This window comes from Nomia melanderi, chromosome 1 (genome assembly GCF_051020985.1).
Source record: "Nomia melanderi isolate GNS246 chromosome 1, iyNomMela1, whole genome shotgun sequence".
NCBI lineage: Eukaryota > Metazoa > Arthropoda > Insecta > Hymenoptera > Halictidae > Nomia > Nomia melanderi.
The window spans coordinates 29,824,860-29,848,469 of NC_134999.1; the positions used below are offsets into that span (position 1 = coordinate 29,824,860).

At 36.7% G+C, this 23,610-nt stretch overlaps 1 protein-coding gene across 3 annotated transcripts in view; it reads right to left on the minus strand.

The window, feature by feature from the left end:
* Ets98B (DNA-binding protein Ets98B) overlaps window positions 1-23,326 on the minus strand; it is a 143,150-nt gene extending 119,824 nt beyond the window's left edge. For all 3 annotated transcript variants that reach the window (XR_012999585.1, XM_031980340.2, XM_076371723.1), the window contains exon 1: window positions 22,284-23,326. Coding sequence is in view for 2 of the 3 variants with exons in the window: in XM_031980340.2 (XP_031836200.1) it covers window positions 22,284-22,319 (36 nt within the window). In the remaining variant the exon portion in view is untranslated. The remainder of the gene's footprint in view (window positions 1-22,283) is intronic.
* Between the last annotated feature and the right edge of the window lie 284 nt (window positions 23,327-23,610).

Genomic DNA, 23,610 nt, shown 5'->3' on the forward strand with positions numbered 1-23,610 from the left:
TATTATAAAATTTCTAATTATACATAAGTGTTATGAATTACTATGAAATTTTTTATTACATATAAATATTATAAATCATTATATCTATAATTATCATAAATAATTTTCACAAAAAAACAATTTAACAATTTCTCAAGCGCATTTAGAGTTAGCTAAATACTAATAAAATATATTCAAGCTCGAATCCAAGATTCCAAACGACAAAATATTATCTCATATTTTCATAAGTCACACCCCGCCGTTCAAAAGTTTAGATAAATACCCACTCATATCTTTTTACGAAAGAGTTGAAGAAGTTAAACGAGCCTAGGCCCATTGTAACATAAATCATACGAGTAACGCATTTTGTAATTACCTCGAACGTTTCCGCGGCGACTAGTTTTCACGTGTAACAACACGTTATAGATAATGGGATAATTAAACGTTTTCCTTCCTAGTTAACATTCCTGAGCCCCACATAATCGCTTTCAATCTAATTATTTTCACACGTAGAAAAATGTAACCGCGTTCATTGTCCGTAAGTACGTAAGTACATACAAGAAACGCGGCTGAACCGCGTCTTTGTCCGTGGATAAAAACGCGCCACGCTTGTTACTTCTGGAAGATATTTATTGGCACTGTTATTATCTCAATTTTACCGTTTCGCGAATTTAAATTCCGTCGTGATAATGTATCCTCGTTTCGTCGTCGTGGTTTACGCTCCTCTTCTGCCCGCGTACGGAACGAAAGCAGACGATCATGAAGACTAATGAGCCTGACACGTAAGTAATTACGTACAATGGAGTATGCAACCGGGTGCACTGTGAAAGGAAAGAGCGACGTTTTCGGCTCGTTATTATCTGGATTACACCGAGAAAAATTACCGTATTTATTGTTTAATGGGACGGTAGCCCCGATTTTTCAGAACGCACGAATTCGTTGCAATACGCGCTTTATACTTCCACATTTTATTCCAGACATTTGAATATTCCAATTAAAGTTTCTTTTTCATTGTACGAAGACTCCGGAGGGGATAACGAGTTTTCTAACGAGCGAACGTTTTCAGCGTTGCGGCATAAATGAGATCTTAATTTCGAGTACGAGCGTTATTAACTCTTTCGCGTTTGAATATGTATTTCCTTCTTAATGTGAGTTTTGTGAAGGACGACTTACCGCTGTTCATTGATCAACTAAGGCACATGTACCGACAGCTGATTAGCACTTAACACTATTCCTACCGAAGCTGTCGAAAGATACTTTTGGAAATTTTAACTTAAAATTAGTTTCTCAGTTTAATGATTTTTTGTCGACTGAAGTTTGGATATTTTCTATACTTAATTTTGTAATCGTTACGGGAACGAAGAGTCAATTCAAAATATATGACTACAGTCGGAAAATAATTGTAAGTTAAAATTTCGAAAGGTATCTTTTGACATCTTCGGTAGAAATGGTGTTAAGATGTCAACCATTAGCAAAGATCCCGTGTGGTACAATTTCTCTTTATTTTTAAAAATCTTTCTAGCCTTCCGGTAATTTTAAATGTTCGGTGTCCCGAAGAATGCAACAAAATTAATAATTTGTAGTCCAAGAAATGTTATACGATTCGATAATCGCGTAATTTTAATAATAATTCGATAATTATTTAAATGAAATACGAGTTTCTTTTTGTCGTGATAATTGTTCTTAATTAACGATACACAGCTTAAAAACAGTTTCTGATTCGCTGCTTTCACCAGTTAACTGCGTTTGACGAGTATACACGTCATTTTACAGCTTGAAATGATAGTAATTCCTACAACGATGAATTTTTTATTTTCTCAGATAAACATATAATTCTTCTTTTTTTTTGCTTTGGTGTTTCATTTAAATATACTCTAGATGCATGTGTCCTATGTTTGACAGGTACACACTTTTTTCATTTTATCGAAAACGATTTTATGGAAACTAAATTCCACAGTTAACAGGTTAAATATGTGAAATAAGAAATTGGATAAACTTAGCGTTCGCAGTGTGCACACGAAACGTGTTTCCAATCCAACGGAAAAAGACAGTATTCCTTAAAGAAAGAAAGATTGCAAAAGGAGTACGAAGATTTTGTTTAACGGCAACTTTCCTCCATCGAAACCGTGCCCACGCGAGAAAACCGTTTTAATGAAAGCAGCGCGTTGCAATGAAACAGTAAAACCACGCTGAACCGTGTCTACTACGAAAACGGTATACAGAATCTGGATTACGGATAATACGATAAGAGAGCAACTGGAACGATACGTGTGTTATCCCGCTACGCAAACAACTTTCGATACTGATCTATAATGTCTCGGCAATTTGCGCAAAAACAAGTAACTAGGTTTTCGTCTGCACATTCCTCAGTCTGTGTGCTTCCACGAAAAGCGAGCGCAAAAGAATTCTAACGAGAAATTTCTTCGAGAAACAGACATGTGATTTAATGGGGAAAAAGGATGAAATACAACATTTACTTTTGAAAGTGGTCATTTTAACAATACTCAAATAGATATTGTTTGTTTATGTTTCTGTTGGTACATTATGGGATGTGTCGAATTTAAAATGATAATAGACGAGATGTTTTTAAAATTGAAATATAATTTGTGCGGCGTATTCATCAGGAAAATATTTATAATCTAATATGGTTTTTAGGAGAAACTAAATTTGTAAGTAAACGAATATAATATTAATTACAGTCGAAAATAGGAAATAATGTCAAAATAATACTATTATTACCTTGTGTGTAGGGAATTTTGCTTACAATTGTATTTATTAAAATTATTCAACGTATTATCAGGAGTTTTAATGACAAATATTTTCAGTCATAAAAAGAACTAAACGTTTTGTTTTCTAATGTTATTAAATGCAGATATTTATTTATTATTGCTACGACGGTACGCGAATAATGGTACTTTTACGTGACTCTATACAATGTGTTGACATAAGGAAGATATAAAGATTTCTTCGTTAGAACTCCTATTAACAGAAATAAATGTGAGCAATTTTTAATCTGTCCACAATGTTTTCTAGAAAGTCTCGAAATTCCTCTTACTTTCCATATTCTCACGCATTTCCCCCGTTCCTCCGTCAGTTCTAAAACAGACGGTCGTTTTTCGGCACGTAGAAAGTATACTTTCCTTAGGGTACCGTTCCTTCACTGAGAGCAAAAGAATTTCTGTTCTCCAATCACGAACGATAACACGGAGTTAAACGCTTCCCGTCGATTATGTAGAAGCGTTCAACTAATAATGTGTCCATTAGTATTCCGTTGGAACGTGAACAACGATCCTCCGTTCGTGACATTTAGAAAACATGGTAACTTGAGAAAAGAGATGAAAACTGATCCTCGTTTTCACCGTACGCGGGTAACAATGAATGAAAAGGCATGTTCCTTTTTTTAAACTTATTTAGATAGTATAGTAAACTCACCTATGTACGTGACCTTACACATTCAAGTCGAGACATGTTTTTAGCACTAGATTTATGGACGTTTACTGTAGTTTATTCTGTCGTTCTACGAGAAATTGATATTCGTTCGTTTAAATCTTGGAAACAGATAAATTTCTAGTGTCAAATAATCAAAGGGAAAAATAATAAAAATAAATGTTAAGTATTAAGATATCTTTTCTAATAATTTTAGTTATCAGCATCGCAATGATTCCAGGGTAAAATGGGTTATGCTAAACTGTCGGTGCGATTTTCCCATAACGCGATGCAAGAGCTGCTTATTGTTTCTTACTATAAGCGTGTGCACTTTTGCTCCTACCGTCTTCCTCATCCGGATGTGCGTGAAACGGTCGTTCGGATCGCGGAATCCGGTCGCACTTGGATGTCTTACGTTCGAACGTCACAGAACATTAACCGTGAGTAAGTATATACCCTACCACTGGCTGATCTGCGCGCGCGCTCTTTCGTATGCGCCTCGCTATTTACCTCTATGCTTTCTAAAGATGATATGCAATGGCAGATACATAGGTATACACGTAGAACGACAGGAAAAATGCAGACGTTTCTAGTGATTCGCTCGACACGCTTCCCAATCGAGTAAAAGTACCGAATCAAATTTGTACTGGATGATCGTTGCCATTATATGTGCAACTGAAGTCTAGAAATGGTAAAAACACCTCTTTTTCCACTGCAATGAAATAATATCGGGAACTTCAATGTTCATTAGGAAAAGTATACGTTCTGTCCATAATAAAGACATAAAATGAATAGACTCATCGCTAGGCTACGAATTCCTATGCACTTACGGCAACCTTCAAAGTGCAGAATTGCAGAATGCACCACGAAATATCATATAAAAGTATAATAATTTCCACAGTAAATGCATTTGTCATAGCTTACATTTTGCGACACATTTTCAAAGAAGTCGCAACTGCTAATTTAATCAAAGAACAGAAACATAATCATAAGCAAAACCTAATCCTTGCGAGAAAAGTGGAAAATAATTAATCTATATGAAACTGATTATTGTCCGTGCTAAATGAGGCAAATGTCTTTGAATAAAAGTGCAATATTCAGAAGCGACCTCGATAAATGCTCGGTGTTTCTAGTATTAAGTATTAACCCTTATCACTCTAGGCTATTTTCTACACTATCAAGTCCAAGCCATTTTCATAGTACCCCTGTCACCACTTAAACTTCTAACATTTCTTGTCATCAAAATGATTTTAGAATTATTCGTCAAAGTCTCAAATACTAAAAGAAAAGAAACTGCATGTCTCTCGTTAGTTGAATAATTCGATTATTTGCAGTATTCGATTTTAGATATTAAAGACTTGAAGTCGCAATTACGATGAGATTCGACCGCAAAGGGTTAATGACTATAAATGGTGCCGTAGTGGAGCCCATGCAAAGGGTTAAGATGAAAATTAGCGTACGAAGTGTGCTGGCGTCGCGGTTTACGAGACGCGTCGACGCGTGCGCGATCGTTCTGCTCGGGTCAATTGTCAGCGAGAATTCCAGTGCAATCGCGAAAGATGAAAAGGTGTACGCGCAGCAAACGAGGTGAAAGTAAGAGGCGGGCTCGAGTCTATATTCAAACAATGAAACCTTGAGCGTATCACGAGCGCCGGAGAAACACGACGCGACGGTCTGCAAAGGCCACGTGGTACTGCGCGGCATCTTATCAACGTCGATTCCAACGATTCCTGAATTAACCTTTTGCACCATTTGCGTATACTCTAAATTTTCCTAGTCACTGTCACACCTTTCCATACTTCCTTATGATACTAATAGGTTAACTTTTTGCGAACGAATGCGGACATTTCGGGGTGACGAAATTTTCGTATTTAGAACACTAAGTCTTAAACAAATGATTGAACTCTTTGAGTGACAATATATATCGCGGAAGGTTTCTTTTCGTTTTGATTAGTAATAAAGAAAGTCTACCATGTTTTTAGTATCGTGTGAAAATTGTATGAACTTTAAATTAAAATTGACCAAAATATAAATTGTTGTTAATAATCATGCATCTCTGTTTAAAATTGGCATTTCTCGAATATGTATGAAAATTTCCTCTGGCACGCGAAGAGTTAATTAGTCAAACAGCAAGAGTTCGGTGTACGTAGTTTTCACTTCTACTATTACTTAACCCTTTTGTCCCGAATTATTTAATAATAATAATCATTTATAATAGTTTAATATAGGTTTAATATTAATAATAATTATTGAATAATAATATAACAATTAAATAATTATTATTATTAGTGCTTATCTTATTTCTTCCACTGAAGACCTTCAATTTCAATTGAAAGCAGCTATTGTTGGTTGTCTCTTTGGTTTAAGGGAAAAAAATACATATTCAGAAATGAAAGGATTAAGCAATTGATATATAATTTAGCTTCATTCGCTGAAGCTTTAGTATATTTCAAAGAATCTTCGTGCGCGAAGGATTAATAACGCGATTACCTGATTCCTCTCCTCGGTGCTATGCGCGTTCCGCTCGGGCACTACCCGTAAAAGCTACTGAATGAATTATTTCCATGAATGAATGGGCGAAACTGAGTCACATGGTATTACGAAAATAATATTCTTCCGCTGACTGTTCGCTTCGTACGCGATGCGAATGCCGATTACCGCGAATTCGTAATTCACTCTGCGCGAACGCCGCGCGTTAGAAGATTTCTACTGCAATGTAGATCCTGATTCGCGATAGAATAAGTGGTAAAAGTATTCGTAACGTAAATAGGTACATAACGAAGGATTAGCCGGAAAGTGCTTCTCGCTTTCTAATGCGTGGGGTTTTCCAGGGTGAGGTAAGTTTCAGATACGCGACAACGATTATTGCCCCTTTGGAGCCTTCGATACCGGATGTTCCTCGTGAAAGAGGATATCTAAATATGTATTTCTTTTCTGGTGATATAAAAATGAACTTTTATATTTTAAAGACATTTTAAGGTATGAAATTCGCTGATAAATTATTATGAATTGAATGGCATTAAATTTCTAAGAAATTTAAACGTATTTAATTCAAAGTAGTCTTTAATCGAATTTTATATCTTAAAATAGCTTCAAGATATAAAAGTTCAAATATTCTATTTTGCATTAGAGATTGATGTCATTTAATTTATTCACTTCACATAATTGTACTCTAAAAACCGTAAAAAGTATTTAGACTTAATCTATATATTATTTGAATACGCCATAAATGGAATATCGAGGGATAAGAATATCTAATAACTCAAGAATTAATTAACGCAAAACATCAATATCATGTTCTGCAAAGTTATTCGCGATTTCTATTAATTACACATAATATATACTATTATATAAATTCACACGAATTAATTAAGCCATTAACACAATTTATGTATTCGTGACACTGAATTACTATTGATCATCCAGTAGTAACAGAACACGAGAAGTGTAAAGAAATATTTATATACCTTTAAATTATTTATTTCTCAGAATAAAAAACAGAATTAATTAATCGAGTGTAACCATGTTTTAATAACAGACTTCTACGGGCTCGCGTATAGTGATCGAGCGGCGAGCGATCCAGTAGTAGGGATCAATGAAAAATCCTCGTCGATCCTTCGGAGGAAGAAGAATCTCTGTTCGGCGTAATATTGCTTGGCGATCCGCGGGGTTCAAGAACATAGAGCCGGCGGGGAAAATGAAGTTAAATGGCAATCCATTCTCGTGAATTCCAGCGCATTAGGAACAGACCGGGAGCGAGAGTGGGGGAGTGTACGAGCCGAGCAAATCGTTTTGCAAGCGAGGAATCTCCAAGAGGTAAGAGCGGTATTCGCGCACTGCTCCCCGTGGCAACAAAATATTTTAATGGCGCCGCTTAGAGGAATGGGAAGAGGCAAAAAGGTTCGAGTGATAAAACAAATGATATCAGTTCGTAATTATCGCTGTAAATTTCACGTTAGCGTTCGATAGACGGATCGTTCGAGAAAGTAACAGAAATATTCATTTTGCACGTATTATATATTAGAATGATTTTTTAACACTTTAACTGCAACGAACATCTTCAGCGTTTTACGTAACGCTTGTTCATTTGTAGCGAAGATAAATAGGACAGTTATTAATTATTTGGTATTAAAATCCTTAGATTATACTACTATTAACTTACTTACGTTATTCAACATTTTTACTCAATATTAATTCTTTTACATATTATACTTGTTTCCAAGTAATTCTGAAGCGTTGAGTATTAGTGATTATCGTTCAACGTGTTAACCAGTTAGCTGTTGAGACTTCTTTGAAAAGTATGTGGCTAAACTCTATCGGAGAAGTAAGTTAGTTGTGTTACGACGAGTATACTCATAACATGAAACCTTGAAGTTTCTTCATGATGAGTATTTTCGTAAAACGCAATTAATAAGTATAAAATTGTTTCTTCTTTTAATAAATTATTAATGCTAAAGTAATTGTATCGATCACAGTTGACTCGTTGTTAACTCGTATATCACGCTAAAGATGACAACAAAAATTTATTATAGAACGTTGGAAATTATTTGAAAAAGTACCGCACTTTAAAAATTATACGAATTAAATCTTATCGTAAAAATAATAAATAAAATAAATATAAAACCTTGAATTCTACCGTTGCAAATGACTAATTAATTTCACTAAACATAAATACAAATGTACACCCAACAACGTTGGAAATAAATCTAGTGCAGAGGGTTAACACATAAATCACAGGGCAAGGGGTTAATCGTTTTGCAGAGAGTGATACATTCGGAAACAATTTAGCATGCGTAACTCAGTAAGACTATCGACGTGCGCAAGACGTCATTGGCAATTGCAGAACAAAACCATCTCGACGCGGCGCGTCTTTACAGCGCAAGAGGTTAACCCTAAACGCATACAAATCATCAATTTTCTGTATCACGCACTTCGCGCATTAGTCCGGCCGATAGTATCGCCGAGCGTAAGTACTCCGGGTATTCCGAACAAATAATAGCTCGTATCCCGCCCTTGTCGGCCGTGGCTTCACGACGTGGAAGCTCGATCGCTCATATTCATGCAGGCCGCGTTTCAATCCCATTTCACACGGGGCATCGTGAGAACCCGCGTACTTTTCAAGTCCCTTAGAAGCAGCAACAGCGGCAGCAGCAGCGGCGGCGGCGGTGGCTGCTTTCTTTTTTTCCTTCCTTGTTGTGTAGCGGCGCAACCGATCGGATCGCCGCGTTCGTTACTTTCTCGATACACACAGAGAGCCGAGAAATATCAAGGGGCGATCGACCTTTGGAGCTGCCTTTCGAAAATCGACGCCCTAGCCTTGCCTTGCCTTGCCTTGCCTTGCCGAAGCCTCGACCTCGCGCGATCTATCTAGACCGTGTAGCAAACGCTACGATTATTACGATTTGCGTCAATACCGACCACCCACGTGTATACGCACACCGCCGCTGATTAATGCCCCCGATTTCGGCCTCTAGATCGATACGCAGATCGTAGATCGCCGGTCGACACGTAAACCAGCGTCACTTTTGCCTCACGCCGCTCGATCGTGACGGTTGAGCAACGCTTCACTCGACAAGTTTTCAGGCCTCCGTAAAATGGCCTTTCTAGTGATATTTACAAGGAGAGGGCCAGACAACAAAATCTGCTTTTAAATGGAACTTTATGCATGTTATTGTATATACATACCCTTACATTTTTAACAATTAATGAATGAAATGTATATGTTAAACTGAAGCGTTTGAAATAATTTGGCATGTATAATATTGGATGGGTCTTAAGGTGATGCAAGTAAAACTTGAAAATAATTTAACGACGACAGATTCATTATAAAAGCTGTAAACGTCGTAAAATTATTTTCAAATTTTACTTGCGTTACTTTAATACATATCCGATATTACTATGCTAAATTATTTCAAATACTTTAGTTTAATATGTATATACGTGTTTTAGATTTGTAACTAGTTCTGTTTTCAAGCATGGTCAACTTCTGACGCGAGTATTGCATTTTCAAAAATGTCTATCAAATTTGAATAATGTAACTATTTCAAAGAAGTTCGCTTTGTTGCATTATATATGAAGTTCAAATAGCATTTTCACGCATTGAGTCTCTACTTAACGAAGAAGCAACCGGTTACTATTATTCGCGCAGAAAATTTGACTCAACTGGTCAACTATTGGTGCGTTTATCTTATAACATGCATAGGGTTTCATTGAAAAACAGATGTTTATGACTGATCCTCTCCTTATTGGAGATGCCATTGATATTCGTCAGTGCCTAAGTCTTGAGCGTTAATCAGCGCGAGTCATACGAGACAGTATTTCTCTTTGCCGATCGTACGCGCGAGTCTGATCCGATGAGTCACGAATTTCACAACGAATATTCGACTTGCTCGAAATATGCCCGACTTTCGCGGGAAATCACGTTGCGAGCTTAACGGCTATAAACATTGGGATTATAAAGGAAACGTATTTCTTTACGTTTCTGTAATTAAGGTGGAAGGTAGGTTTAAGAAGCTTCTATACCGCTCTCTTTAGCGATCGGGGCAGGAAGTTATGAATCTTCTTGCGAAAGATTGTATCGGAATGATGGAGAGGTTTTGAAAATTGTTTTGAAAGAGTGTAATCGAGTAAGCAATACGACGTGATTCTGTTATTTATGTGCTAAATAATGGTCTTCTCGTTGAATACCTGTCGTTCTGAGTGGTTTTAAATTTGGATTTTTAATGATGAGAGTAATGTTGAAACTGTAATCTCTAGTTTTATGAATTCCTCTCGAAAGTCACATTGGGTGATTCAACGAATTCAAACGCAAATTATAGCTAGTATATTAACTTCATATTTCTTTTTATAATTTCAAGTGCATAAAAGGAAACGGAATGATTCCTTTACGGTAATCTTTAGAAGCAATTTTTTAAGTGTCATCGTCGAAAAAGCAGCATAAAATAATGAATATTAGTATTCTGTTATTATAATAGTATTCCTTACATCGTTTGAAATTAATTGAATGTAATGACAGTTGCGATTGATAACTTCTGTTCAATATTTTCGTCACGAGTTTAACACGATATTATAAGACAAGGGGTTAAGGAGCGAAGCAATCGAGCCGCGCACCGTACGCGTGAATGCCACTTTCTCGGATCGGAACCATATAATTTCAAGGCTCGATGTTTGTCCGCGCGGTTGCATATCATTTACGGTTGACAACGTCGGAACGACTTATTTGATCTTTTATCGTTTAGAGTACCTGCTACAGAGCAGAGTAAGGACGGATGAATATAACATTAACTTTTATATGATTTTATTTGACTTTTCACTTAGATAATGGAATGAGATGAGTTCAAAAATATTTAAAGGATAATTAAAAAAAATTGGAAACTCAACCAAAAAGTTGAAGGATTTTGCCACTTATTTCTGTTTCAAATAATTTAGTGTACTGATAAAGTAGTTGTATCGATCACAGTTAAGAAATAAATTATAGTTAATCTGATACTATCTGTCCCTAGGAACCATAGGATTTAATTTAATTATACCGCAATTTTCTAATTCCTTCAGTCCTTTGCACTAACAGTTAGCCGATCAAAATCCGGGATATAATTGTGGCTGCCAATATTTCACTCGTGATATTTATGTTTCTGTCAATGAAACGATAATTTTCATTGTATAGTATATTTATTCCTTATTGTATATTTTAACATAACACGCGGTCTTCACTGTACAAGACTGAAAACAGTAACTACTTTGTTATTAATAATTTATCGAAAATAAGAGAAAATCAGTCTTATCCTACCTCGACGTGTGTTCTAAGATATAATCACTGATAACAAAGAAATAATACGTAATTTGCATTCAAACAAATTGAATAGTATTGACGTTCGTTAAATTCTATTTGGAATCTTCACCACGAGTCTTACACGATATTGTAGGGTAAAGGGTTGAATATGTCCTGACGTAGGGCCGTAAAGGGTTGAAACGGAAGCCGCGAATTCCTTGAAACCCCTTCGCGTCGAATCTAATCGCGGCAGAGAGCTCGCGCGAGAAAGCCCGAAAATCTCGTCGGTAAATCGGCATTGTTCGCGTCGCTGGTTGTAATGATTGCCGCGTATTGTGCCAGGCGCATGTAAATCCGCGGCAAGTTCGAGTGAAAAGTTCGCCGGAGAACAAAGGGGGTGGACACCTGAGCAACACACAGTGAACAGTTTGTCGGCGCACTTGAACGTTTTTCTTTTTGCCGGCATAATACAGCGAATTCTTTGTCTCGCGGGCCAAGAAGCTACGCAACGCGCACAGGGTGAGGGACGGGTAAAAGGGCAAAAGGGGACGAACGAGGCGGCGGTGTTCCAGGAAAGTCGGGAAGGTCAACACCGCGCGGGTTCCGTCTCGTTTCGAACAGAAACAATTGAAACAATGAATTGCGCCGAAGAATTTCATCTGATCCGATTGCACGTACGGCGTCTAATTAAATTCAGGGACGCCACGGCGTGGTGGCGTTCGGCGCGCCGCGAACGCGCCGCTCGGGGAAACTGTACCGGCTGTCCCGGGAATATCTCTTTCTCATTTTGCTTATTGGTAATTAACACTGAGCGTACCACGACCGGTCAAGTTGTGAATTTTGTAAAAATTGTATTAAGAATTCTGAACTTTCTTTCACCCATTTAACTTTATATCAGTTCTTATATTATCGGGTTAATTAGTTTCCCTACTTCAGTCTTTTCTTCTGTTTCTATTTTCGGTAAGAAAAATTTATCGTTTAATTTATTTATCTGTATTTTGTAATGAATTATTAGACCGGGTACCGTAGGAATAAATGTATAGAAAGTGCTGGTATGTTCAGTGTTAACACATCGTTGACCGGCAATTCTACGCAGAAGCTATTTAATGTCACCGGTTATTCCGTAATTAACACTAGGTTTGCGGGTATTCATTGTGCAGTTTATTCTATTGTTCCTAAAAAAGTTGATATTCGTTTACTTAGATTTTGAAAATTATAGATTTAAAAATGGATAATTAGAATACATATTTAAACCCGTCGAAACATTTACTAAATAATGTTTATAAAGTTCAATGTGCGTCAAATTGACGCGTTCCGTAAACCTAGCGTTAAATACGAAAGTGAAACGATCTAAATAAAACTTCAATATACATTATTTATCTTATACATAATGAATTGAAATGAAACTTTGGACGTACCTGTTATATAACTTTGAATATTTTGTTTTTGCGATATCTGATATTGTGCTATGTTTTGAAAATTGAAATGGCTGATGCAAGTGGAGATACGAGTTAACTCGTGACCGGTCAACAACGTTTGGGCATGAAAACACGAGTTAACTCGTGACCGGTCAGCAATGTGTTAACTGCGTTCGACAAGTATACACGACATCTTAAAACGTAAAACGGTACTAATTCTTTCAACGACCAATTATTTATTTTTTCAGATAAACATGTGATTCTTCTTCGTTTTGCTTTAGTGTTTCGTTAGAATATATTATAGATGTATTTGCTCTACGTTTGACGAGTATACACTTTATCATTTGATTTTATTGCGCGCACAATGAGAGATTTTCTAAACTAAACTTAACTGGTTAACCAGTTATATATATGGATAGATAATGGTGTAATACGAATACTGTGATACCAGATATTTGTGTATCCATGAATTTTACTTTATAGTTCCTTTATAGATATTTATCTTGAAAAGTACAAATTATTTTTCTATAGATGCTTAATCGTTGACTTAATTTTTAGTTTGATTAGTACATGGATAATTAATAATGTATTCAATGTAAGAGATCCTTCTTAAAAAATTCCTCAGATATCTTATCTCTTTATACGTCTCAGCAATTCAATCTCACAATTTTATTCTACCTACAACTACTAAAACTTGACCGTTAGAAGATGAATGTATTCAGAGAATAGAGTATATGTTATAACTTGACTATAAAGGACAAGGAAATGTCTACCCTCATTTAAAAATGAAAGATTATCTTGAAACGTTTGAAATGTGTCCAAAGAAAAGTTCTGTTTCATCCATCTTGCACACCTTCGAAATCACGAGACTTTATTTTATTGTATCTTTTTCTGAAGGGAATATATTGACGCAAATCAAGATAATATCAGACGACCTAGCCTATGGACTAGAGTGTTCTTAGATTGAAACTTTGATTAATATAGTCGAGGAGATTGAAATGACTCTTGAGTCAGTCAAATTCGATCACGTTTGTGTAACCCGTTCAAGGCTATTAAAATCCATTAATATTATACGTCTATGATGACTTTATTCATTCTGTCACGGTCTTTGGATTGTTATCGATCCACCTTGTTTTATTTTGCTAAAAAAAATATATGCAGTTATTTAAAAAAAATGTACTAAAATTGTTACAGATACATTTCTTTCTTTCTCTTCGTGTTCTATTAAAAGATTATCGTCTAAGGGCATTATAAAATAACAGAAGGCAACAAGAGTTGAAGGAAAAGCTAAAATAGCATTTATTGGTTAGGATTGTTTTATTATCGTCAGAAAGGTAAATTACTGTACGTATGATAGTACCTATACCTATATATATTCGACTTGTATTACGACGCATAAAGTTGTTTGTCACTGTACAGATGCAACGTGAGACTTTCTAGGGCAGTACAGATGATATCTTGTTCCACGTGCTTCTTTTTATTTCATCGACAAATTATGCATGGAATATACAACTATGCCAATGCAAAATTCCCGAAATAGATGCCAAAACAGCAAGGAAAATTCCAGTTTCTCTTTCATTTACGTTTGGAAAGCTCACAATGTAACATGCACAAATAGCATTAATATAAACGAAATATAATTATAATAATTTAAAATATTGTAATAATTAATTTTAAGCATAATAATAATTTTACTGTATTCTATAAATTAGATCCATGATTAAGATATTATTATAGATAAGGAGAATAAGCTTAGTACCTTTCCAAATTTTTAATTATAAAAAAGATAATTCATTGAAATTGGCGTTTCAACAGGATACATTCTTTACTTCACGCATATTGCAACGAAACACCCGTGTTCTCTCATAAATCACGCATCACAGTAAAAATGCAACAGACACGGAAGATAGGAATATGTGGCGTTGATTTGGATTACAAAACAGCAAAAAATCAGATGATATAACTGACAAGGTGGTTACAACTTACACAACCACGAGAAAAACTAATTGATGAACGGTTGTAGTTTTTTCCGATACGATGAACGCATCACCGTTGAATGCAAACATTCCCTTTAGCAAAACGAAAATAAACCGTGCATGGAAAGTACGTGATTCTAAAAACAGTGTATCTTTCATATAGAAAGTTCAGAACATGTATTATTACCAGGGTACGTCGAGCGACGAAAACATTGTCACAGATGAAGGTAATGAATGAAATATTGGTAAAACTTTGACAACCTGTTGCGTCGACATCATCAGCTATTGACGTTGCGAATTGCAAAAACGCAAATAGATGCCACTTACACAGTGAAACTGATAAGGAAAACGCGTTAAAACATGCAAAACGCGCGAAATGTATATTCAAAAGGTGATGCCATCAAATATGTACATACATACATCTTATTATAAGTAAACAATTTGAACGAGGCAAACTGATTTCCTTAGAATAAAAGATATTCTGAAATATTGATATATTTCAATCTATATTAACACTATTTCTACCGAAGCTGCCAAAAGGCACATTTCGAAATTTGAACTTAAAATCATTTTCTCAATTTAATAATTTTTCTTCAATTGAATTTTGGGCATTTCCTATAGTTAATTTTCCAATCATCATTGGAAAATTCAAAAAGTCAATTCAGAATACACGACCAAATTCGGAAAGTAATTGCAAATTAAAATTCCAAAAGATATCTTTCGATACCCTCAATAGAGATGGTGTTAATAATATATATATATTAATAAATTAAAATATTAATAATGTACATTAATAATTTAAAATGCTAATAATATTATTAGCTAACAATCTTAATATATCGTAATCAATATACTTTTCTACTTTTTAATGGTTACATTAACAAATGGTTACATTAATCCTATACCCTATGATTTATTTTCCACTGTGATCGACACAACTTTGTCAGTAACAATTCATTAAAAAGGGAAAAAAATCCTATGCATATTCTACGTCTATACTTCACCTACAATATAATAATTGATAACAGAAGAATGTTTCATTTGAATCCAAAGAAACTGAGTAATACTCATATTTCTTAAAATCTATTTAAAATCGTCACCACGAGTCTCACGCAGTGTAAGGCAATGGGTTAATGTTTACATCAGAAAAAACAAGAATCTCGTATATATGGGTCAATCACAGACCCGAACGCTTTAAGCGTATAATTGAAGACCGTAGCAGGGTTAATATCGTCACGGTTACGTAGGATAAGCGATCCTGCATTCAAAGGCGAACGCCATCGTAATCGTCCCCCGAGCTTCTATTATCTTGTTAAGCGCGAAACATCGGTAAAGGTTAACGGAGCGAGGAGCGGCGATGCCTTTCCCGCGGGACGACGGAACAAGAGGAGCAACAAGGGAAACAACGAGGAAAAGGCGAAAGAATCAACGAAAGAGAGGAAGTCAAGCTCGCGAAAGTCGTGTCGTGTCGTGTCGCGTCGCGTCGTGTCGTGGAAACGAACCTGGCGCAATTACTACGAGGCTGCTATCCTCGGACCAGGAACGAACGACCAACCACGCCCTCGCTAATGCGAGACCGGACAGGATTTCGAATTGCCTCGGCAAGGACATCAACTATACACAACGCCCGACACAAAGACCGGCTAGTGAGATTTTTTAATTACACCCTGTTTACGCGGTCAGCCGCGAGAGAGTATGCCTGCTGCGTGTCTGCATGACCTGGTCCGAGCCAGCTCACAGCCAGCCTCTATCTCTGACAATGAGATTTACGATGCGCGGAAGCTTCTGTCCACGCACCTTTCTTGTCTCGATCTGACGGTTTAATACGTACCAATCGGTTTCATTCTTACGTTAGTTCCAGGCTATTCTTTATATTGCGTCGGGAGATTGAAGGGCACTGAATGTCCGTGAATCAATCGATTACTTAACTTTCTTGCGGGAAAAATGGATGAGTTTGAACCTTCGTTACCGAACCCTTTTCTTTTAGTTATGTTTGAATGGTGGCTTCAAGAATGAGCTAAAATTGAGAGATGTTCTGTTTAGCCAAAGACGTTATTTGAGTTAAATGTTTGGGTTTATTGATTTTGGAAGTAGTTTTCGAAGTTTGAACGTAAGAAATATGTAGACACGAAGGTTGTATAGAAAGTAAGGAAAGAATGTGAAGTAGAATAGTGTTAGGAAACAGACAACTGTTGGTAGATTTGAAATTTATCAGACATCGATAACTGTATTGCGTCAGTGTTGCCTTTCATCGGTAACTAAATATCTCTTTTATAATAGAAGATGGAGGGTGAAAATGAGTACTGACAAAACTATGATATAACATTACTTTCATTCCAAAGGAAATATTTCTTGCGTCCTCTACACCAGTAGAAAATTCGTCAATATTTCATTAAATCACAAATTCTAATAATTCGAATTTTCAATTGTAATTGAAATAATAAGTAATTTTCTTGATTACTGTCACGCATCGGATTTGCCGGATTTGAAGATACCTTTAAATAGCGAACGAATAATTGGCATTTCCAATTGCTGACGTACAATGTACGTCTATGTACACGTAGGTGCACAGTATGATTTCATTAAAACAGGTTATTTCATTTTTCCTGGGTTTTCCACGGTAAGTTTGCTAATGATCAGTCGATGACAATCGTGAAATTGAATATACAATGAACTACTTTGTACAAGACGAAGGAATATTTTAATAAGTGCACATCAGGATTCGGTGGATAATAGATTTGAAGGTTTAACCTTTTGCACTCGTATGTCATGTTGGAAATGACAATATAAACTCATTATAGAACGTTGGAAATTCTTTGAAAAACTTCCACACTTCAAATGATTATAAAAATTAAATTTTATTATAATAGTAATAAATATAATAAATACAAAACGTTCAATTCTACCGCTGTAAATTACTTTAATTCATTTCCCTAAAACCAAATGCAAGTTCACACCCAACAACATTGAAAATAAATCGAGTGCAAAGGGTTAGAACTAAAACTACCGAGCAGTTAAATTAATTTTTTTAAATTTCTCTATAGAAATTCCAAGAATGCACCTATTGAAACTTTAATTGGTTTACAATTCAGTTTGCGTGTTGCTAAATCAATTTCTGTGATAATTTCTTAGAGAAGCATCTGTTATCTTTTTAATCATTGCAAAATGAAAAAATCAGGAATGGATCATTTTAACTCGTATGGTAGTTGAGTGCCAAGCGAGATACGTCTCAATGGTTCCAAACGAAGGAGACGAAAGACCAAAGGCGGGAGCTGAAGGCCAATCGTAACGACGCGGAGCAACGAAATTTTAGATACATCTAATATGAGAATATGGTAATGTAAAATTCATGTCGACGGACCATATAGGGCTCTTCCATGAATACACAAGTATATTACAGGATATACGCATTAAGGAGACAGATTTCTGTGCGCTGGTCTAGACGACAACAAGAAAAAGATTAAACGAGTACGTATAATCATTCTACGTGCTACCCAATTTTTTCGAATTAAAACAAGAGTGGTATATTGCTTTCAATTAACACTTTACCCGCCATAAGCCTGTTAATCGGATTTTTGATTACAAATACTTAACAACGTATAATCTATTAAAATTACACTGCTTTAAAACAAAAGAAGTCAGAACGACATAACGAGGTTTCCTTGCACTTCGATTTTAAAGTTACAGACCTTCACAAGTAAAAACAAACACTCCTATGTCGTAGTGAAAACTATATTATTAACTAAAGTGGTTACCTCGATCAGAAGCGATAGATAATGTTAACGTATAGTAAAACCTCGAATAATATGATTAACACTAAAATTACCGAGCAGTTAAATTGAATTTTTGAAATTTCTCTATAGAAACTCCAATCTATCAAGGCTTCAATTGATTTACAGTTCAGTTTGCGTACCGGTAAATCAATTTCTTTAATAATTTCACAGAGAAACATCTGTCATGTTTTTAATAATTGCGAAAAGAAGACATCAGGAATGGGTCATTTTAACCTGACTGGTAGTTTTAGTGTAAAAAAATTCTGTGTTCTAGCAATTTTGTATTTACGAATCTCGCGTTAAATTCCCTTTTTTAAATACTGGTACAATTTCTTTCTCTGCTTATATTAATCTCTTAATAAAAATCTCACTTTTACAGTTATTTTTCAATGACTTTTTAATCATGTTATTGGAGAGTGTAGTGTATTACAAAATTGCAGAACCACAGGAAATGTGTTTACTTCTTAAAAATAGTTTTCATTACGTAAAACGTAAAGATTTGAGTGGAGGATTGCTACTATTTCATTCGGGCATGAAGAACGAATTATGAAAGCGAAATTCCCAGACAGACAATTATCGGGTAGTTTGCAAGAAATGTTGACAAACAACAAATAATTTTAGCGTCCGCACCGCGCAGAGTTCAACGTCGAAGGAAAGACGATATAAAAAGAATCAATTAATCGGTCTCTCCTATCAATTCTCACCCACTGTTACGGTTTTTTCTCGTGCATGTCGCAAGATAAAGCTTTTATATGCCTTGAAAATAATCCGAGAGGCCATCAGGACGCTGTTAAATACGTAGAAGATGTTTTACGAACTTGAATTTCATAAAAACGTTTTGTGAACATTTTAAGATTTATTGAAAATCAATTCCGACTCGTAATCAAATATTTTGATTGTAAATACTATACATATTCACGTTTCCTTGGTAAAAATATCTGTTTCCTAACTGTTCCTTTATTTTCGATGAATTTAAAAATTATTTATTTGTTATCAATGTAACGAAATTTGATAAATAATAACTTTCTTCAACGAATTATCTTTTTCCTGATTTCATCATTATGTATACGTTATAACGTAAACCCAAATAAATACAAAACATCACAGAACATTACAATCTAAAATTAAAATATCTCTCGCTGTTGTTAGTTTCTAAAAAGCTTCTTATCTTTGATAACAGAAAGAAAACATACAATTAAGTAACTCGTTTCGAAGATATTAATGAATATTTGCAAGCAAATAAAGATTTCTTGCTAACAGATTACCAAATTGTCAAGTGACGTACGAGTCGCAATTTCACATGAATGAATCATCCCCTAACGGGACCACAAGTTCAAGAAGTGTTGTATTTTACTTCTATTTTTACTGAAAAATTTTCCATCGCATACCAGCCGAGTGAATTTCTCGTACACGACCATTCAGAATTCAGTGGTAGTAGATTCGAAAGTTAGCCTTCCTTCGCGACCATCTGACTGTTCGCGTCTTTCTATGATAGGACTGTCTCTACTTTATAAAATTGGGACAATGCGTTCGGACTAACAAAATCGACTCATCGGTAAATAAAGCTGTAAATAATTTTAGTTACATTTAAATGTCACCTATCGACGCATCGATATGTTATTCTACTCATGCGTAGTAACTATTCAATCTTTTGTTTTAAATATTTTCAACTAACCATTGATTTGTACAAAGTCAGAAATCATTGTCGTATAAAATATTTAATTTCAAGAAATTTGTTAAAACTTTCATACATTCCCAAATTACATACAACTATTTATAATTTGCACTGCCTATAAATAAGAATCACTAGCACAGCAAACAAATAACTGCAATCCCCAATTCGAATTATGCATACGAGAACCAACTTGACGAGATAATTTGCTTCATCAATATGTATCTTAAGTCGGTGAAAAAAGCTGATTTTCAGAAACTGTAAACCAGACAAACTCTCAATTATGAAACTTCTACTTCAGTGTCCGAAGTTTATGGAACATCTCTTCAACGGATAATCATCAATGCACCGTATTAGATACAGAATGATTCAGTCTGCTCGAAATGAAACTTATTCATGGATTGCATCATAGCGCGCACGTCCAATTAGATAATCGATGAAAGTCGGTTACGAAAGTCGATAAGAACAGAACAGAAACGCGGGTTAACATTTGTTTCTCAACTAATCACACTGTATAATTCGAACAAAAACGTCAGGTTTCGAATGACGAGACGCGTTTCCAGCAGAATACGTTGCCACGCTTATGGGAATCCTTCGTAGAACGAGTGCGAAGTAAATAAGCGCTAAAAAAAGGCAGTTTTAAAATGAACAGGACAATTCTTCAAACTTTATAGGCAGATATTAGTTTACGAAGAATGAATATTTCACTTATACGCATTTTTACGGAAATGGAAAAGGTAGTGGCCGTAAAAGAAAACATTATGCAAGCTTTTTTTTCTGGTCTTGCCTTGCCGTCGGCGTAGATAGTCAAGGCAGGCTATACAAATTAAGCACCGTTTTGTAAATACGTATCTGCGCACGAGTTTTTCGAGGCTACGCGTTTAGAAGCGCTCGACGCTCGAGTCCGTTGAAAAACGATCCGATCGTTCATTTTAATTTCAGACACTTATCGACAAACCTTTAACACGTTCGTGTACTAATGTGTTTGCTCATTATCGTCCGCCGACGGGTATGGGATAGTATTTCACTTGTAAAACAACCGCTCTTTCTAAAACGGCTCGTCCAAATTATCTCTAATTATCGTCCATACGTGTCGCATACAATCTTGTTTCGAATGCGTAGTGCAACCTAGCTGTCACTTCAGAATATGGCGAAGCCTGCTATTCTCTTCTTTATCAGTGCGCCACTGATATGGAAATTAAAGTCTCGGTGATAGTTGAATGTATGCTAGTTTGTTTGTGAAATACAATTTCTGGGAATTGGAATTTTTGAAAAAATCGATCGTGTAGTTATATCAAAAAGAACTGGAGAATGTAGTTTCGAAGATATCGAATTGGCAAATTGAATAATTAATCTTAACATTAGATTTATAGACGTTTATTCCACATTTATTCTATTGTTCTTAGAAAATTGTGTTCGTCTCTATAAATCGCGAAAATTGTAACTTCTAGAGTATAACAATGGGTATTCGTACAATTGTACAAATCAAAATCGACTTAAGCTGGTACTAAATAATGTTTAAAAAATTCAATATCCGTCAGATTGACGGGTTCCGTGAATCTAGTGTTAAAGATATCGAGATTTTCAAATTCAAGAATTGTATAAATATTAAATTCTAAAATCAAATTAAAGAATTTAATAATCAAATTCCAATCTGTATAACAGACTAACAATAAAAACGTCTTTTCCCCGCGAAAACGGTTCACCCGTTGCACCAAGCAATGTATTTCAAAGTTGGCGCGAAATTCAAATTGCTGCCGCGTCGCGCGTGAGTACCGAACGTCGGCACCTTTGACGCAACTCGAAACACCTCGCGACGGAGCTTTAATAACTTTCTATTTTACGAATGGCACATTCTAATAAAAGATATCCAAAACCTAACCCCACTTTCTAAAGACAACGTCGTACCCACGTTCTTCCGCGATTAATCGATTAAGTACCGTATAATAACAGTATTTCATGGAAACCATATTTCACGATTCCCCTCGCCGATTCGCCGAGTACTGTCGAGCCTACCTCCGACGCCATTGAAAGTGATTAATTTATTAAATAGATATGACGTGGTCTGTTAGGTATACAAACAAAAAGAAGAATGTAATAAAACAGTTACCATAGAGATCGTTACCGTCGGCTGTTCAACGTCTAAAGAATGCAACGCACACGCACGCACGCGCACACACATGTATACGCACGCGAGTCAATATTCCTCGTGCACTCCAACACGTTTAACCACATTTTATTCCCCGCGGCAAACAAAAACTACCGACTCACCGTTTCCACCATATCGAAGCCTCCTCCGTACACCATCTCGTCTTTCCCGGATGCTTTCCCGTACTATTTCACTAACAATCAGTGACAGTTCTCAACTCCCGCCTTCGACGATCTCGTCGTCTGGTATCGTGTCGTAACCGTGGCCCGGCCGAACTTTCGAACCGCGAGGAGAGATCGACTTCGATCGGTCTAGCGGTTTCCAGTCTCCAACGCGCCGGAAACGCGCGAACCACGGTCCCGTTTACTCGTCCCGTTCACCCTGTTTTTCCTGTCCCCTTTGATCACACCGGTGTCTGCCTATTCCTTTTCCTTCACCTCGCCTAAAATTTCTGTTCCGTCTCCTCGGATACTCTCTTTCTTTCTCTTTCTCTCTCTCTCTCTCTCTCTCTCTCTCTCTCTCTCTCTCGCGTGTCTTCCGGACCTCCCTCGACTTTCCGAGGCTTTCGTGTGCCGCGTGCGACTGACTGGACTGACTGACCGACCGCTTAGCGCGCGCGCGACCGCCACGAACCAACTTCGAATTCGAGTGTGCCGAACTTCGCCGAACGCGGCCGAGCTCCGCCGAACGCGCACTCGACCTACTATCGCGCGCGAGCGGCTTCCTCGCGAAACTTCCGACTATCCTTGCCGCGCACTGACAGCCCAACCACTGCACAGACTTCCACCGAACCTATGCACGGTACGTGACGAATCCTGCCGGGGTAAGCGCCAACGATTATTCTCGGTGTCTTCCGCTTCCTATTTCATCGTAGCCCATTTCCTTCCGTCTGTCCGGGGATTTCCCGGCCGTGAGAGTATAGATACGCGGCACACGTTCACTTTGACACATTCGTGGACGAGTTTTCGGGGTCCCGTTCGATCACATGCCAGATAGTTGATGTTTCGTCGGGTCTCGTTCAACGACTGCGCCGGTGAGACGGAATTTACGTGGCGAGGTGGAAGGTGGTCCTTTAGAGGATTGTGGCGATTTATGCGCGTCTTGTGTCCCGAGTCACCTTTGTATGACTGGCCGTGGAAGCCGCGCGGGACGAGTTCGTTCGTTCAAGCCGTCGTCGCGACCTACTAAGGATTTACGCGCATGCGTACAGACGTCCCTGTTTTTACCGATGATACGACCGCCGTGCGATTTCCTTAGCAATTTCCGATCGAGACGCGACGCTATGGGAGAGGAGGTAAACGATGCAATGTCAGAGTTTCGGAGGGAAATCATCGGGTGATTACGTTTCGTTTCTTTTTTCGTCTTTTTCCATTGAATAATCTCTCTGTGTAAATGTAACTCTCGTCATATAATGAAGAATGAGTCTTATGATAAATATTCTTAGTTTAC